The sequence below is a fragment of the Pteropus vampyrus genome, unplaced genomic scaffold, assembly GCF_000151845.1.
Source record: "Pteropus vampyrus isolate Shadow unplaced genomic scaffold, Pvam_2.0 Scaffold170, whole genome shotgun sequence".
Lineage (NCBI taxonomy): Eukaryota > Metazoa > Chordata > Mammalia > Chiroptera > Pteropodidae > Pteropus > Pteropus vampyrus.
The window spans coordinates 3,488,077-3,490,830 of record NW_011888951.1 but is presented as its reverse complement, the minus strand read 5'-3'; the positions used below and the strand labels follow the sequence as shown (position 1 = coordinate 3,490,830).

Genomic DNA, 2,754 nt, shown 5'->3' with positions numbered 1-2,754 from the left:
CGCCTTCTCATAGCCTCCGGGTTGGGCGAGCTTGGATTCATTTGCTACGTCAGTCCTGCAGAATCCACCCGTGTTGCGCTGGTGTCCGCTGTGTCCACTTCTACCCTTCCCCCACCACATCTGAGCCATGACTCTTACCGCTGTACAGCCAAGGACCCGGCGACGAGTGTTCGTCGTGGGAGTTGGGATGACCAAGGTAAGCACAGCGACCTAACCCGCAAGGCGGGCGCTCCTTGCTGCGCTCTGTGCGGGTGAGACCAGGGGAGCCCCAAGGTTACTGCGTGAGGGGTTGAGGGAAGCGGTCATCCTTCCAGCCTTGAGGGCGCCAGGGACTTCCCACGGCCCAGCTCCTGCTTCTGGACCCTTGGGGCATCAGAGTGAAGACTTTGGTGGGTTGTGATGTAGGGTGTTTCAGAGGGAACGTAGTGTCTTGGGGTTATTTGGGGGCCATTTCTTTCCTTTTCTTCCTTCCTTTTCCTCCTTGAGTCATAGTTTGAGAAGGACGCCCCAAGATAACCCGAAGTCCACACCTCCTTTTTTAATGAGTGGATCTTCAAACCAGGCAACTGGCCTCACACCCAAAAGAGAATCAGGTTGTGAATGTCGCCAGCTTTGCTCTCTTAGGAATACGGTAGTGCCCCCTTGTCTGTGGTTGCAGTTACCCGTGGTCAACCCAGTTTGAAAACGTTAAATGGGAAACTCCACAAATAAACAATTAATAAGTCTTGAATTGCATGTAATTCTGAGTAGCAAGACGAAATTTCACCATCCCACTCTATTTAGCCTGGCATGTGAATCATTCTTTTATCCATCCTATCCATGCTGTATGCACTACCCACTACTAGTCACTTAACCATCTGGGTTATGAGAGAGAAGGGGAAGAGGGAGACCACATTTGCATAACTTTTATTCCAGTATATTGTTATAATTATTCTATTTTACTCCTAGTTATTGTTACTATGCCTAATTTATAATTAAACTTTATCATAAGTATGCATGTAGAGGAAAAAAAACAGTATATATAGGGTTAAGGTCTATCTGCAGTTTCAGAGATCCACTGTGGGTCTTGGAATATATCCTCCATGGATAAGGGTATGCAGCATTGTACTGTTGGATCTCTGCTCAGGGACATTTCGAAGTGTGGATGAGGAAGAGAAACATTAGTGATGTGACTCAGTGTCTTGGCATTAGTGGCAAGTTTTCTGTATCCTCCAATCTCGTTTTTGTTTCTCAAGTGGTACTCTGCTTGCTACTTTAGGAGGCCAGAGGCCTTTTTAACTATAGTATCAATGCAGTCAGGTCCTTTGTTGGCTGTTGAATGTCTGATTATATTGTCTATATAGGAAAGCACAGAGAAAGAGCTTTCTAACTCTTGGGGAAGTAGGAGATGTATCTCTTTACTCAAGTTGGAAGATGGTGGTGTGGGAAGTATTAGTTACAGTCCTGAAGGAAGAAATTGGGAGTATGAGAGCAGCTTATCAACGCTTATTAGGCCATTGTACTTCCCTCTGAGTTTTATCTTTTGGAACTTTGGTCAGGTTTTGATGAAGAGGAAGTTTACTAGATAGTAGTTTAAGCTCTATTGGTAGATCTCAACTGGTTGGATTCCTGTGTTATGGTTCTTAGTTTGAGTAGCTGAATTATCCAGACAACTCCAAATTCTCTTAATGAGATTCTATCATTAGTGTAGGAAATGAGTTAAAATTCCTGTTGTGGATGTCAACAGGTTTTAACACAAATGACAACTGCCACCTGGCTGACAACAGGCCAAGTACCTTTGCTAATGCTACCTACCTCCTGATATGCCCTCTTTTGATTGATTTAAATCCCACCTGTTTTTAAGAACTGTTTGGGTTGCCATATGACACTATCCTAGACTAGGCGACTTAAACAACAAATATTTCTCACAGTTTGGAGGCTGGTGGGATCAAAGTGTGGGCAGATTTGGTGTCTGGTGAGGTCCTGCTTCCTGGTTCATAGACAGTTGTCCTCTTGCTGTGTCCATGCATGGAAGAAGAAGCAAGGGAGCTCTCTGGGGTCTCTTTTTATAAGGGCAGAAATCCCATTCATGAGGGCTTCATCCTTATAACCCTCCCAAAGGTCCTACCTCCAAATACTATCACATTGGGGATTAGATTTCAATATGTGAATTTTGGGAGGACACAGACATTCAGTCTATAACAGAGTCCAAGTCCTGTATTTTCTTAAGACTTCCTCAGATTGCTCTAAGTTACACTGGTCATTTTTTTTTTGAAATTCTGGTGCCCTTGTAGTCAGGACCATATAATTAAGTACTTAATTTTTCTAATACTTTTATGTGTAGTAATCCCATGACTCATAAAGAAAAACATTTTACATCACAACCCTGTACACACACACACATACACACAACTGAAACAAAATTTGCTAAAGCAACACTTATCTTTATTACATGTGAACTCTTGATATTTCTTATTCTATTTTATTTTTAAAAATGCTGGTCGCAACCCTTAAAATTGATTTTATCACTCTCTGCAAACCTACAGTTTGAAAAATATTACATTATCTCATATAATCCTCACCAGGTAATGGATGATTATCCCCATTTTAGTGTCCATCTCTCAGGCTCAGTGGACTAAGTAACTTATATGTCTTGATATAATTTTGGAGAGGATTACTTAAAATCTCATGTTCCTTCCTTGCTATCTCTACCACGCATTACTGTTATAGTTAATTCATCCTTTAAGCATATATTCAATAAACATACTATTATAT

The 2,754-nt window shown here is 41.9% G+C and overlaps 1 protein-coding gene across 3 annotated transcripts in view; it reads left to right on the top strand.

The window, feature by feature from the left end:
* Positions 1-2,754, top strand: part of SCP2 (sterol carrier protein 2) — a 141,958-nt gene that overhangs the window by 13,878 nt on the left and 125,326 nt on the right. The window contains exon 1 of one of the 3 annotated variants that reach the window (XR_002782839.1): positions 7-196. The exons of 1 other annotated variant lie outside the window; for it this stretch is intronic. Coding sequence is in view for 1 of the 2 variants with exons in the window: in XM_011370474.2 (XP_011368776.1) it covers positions 128-196 (69 nt within the window). In the remaining variant the exon portion in view is untranslated. Of the gene's footprint in view, positions 1-6; positions 197-2,754 lie in introns of those variants that run through there. One more of the 3 variants, XM_011370474.2, reaches the window with a different exon arrangement.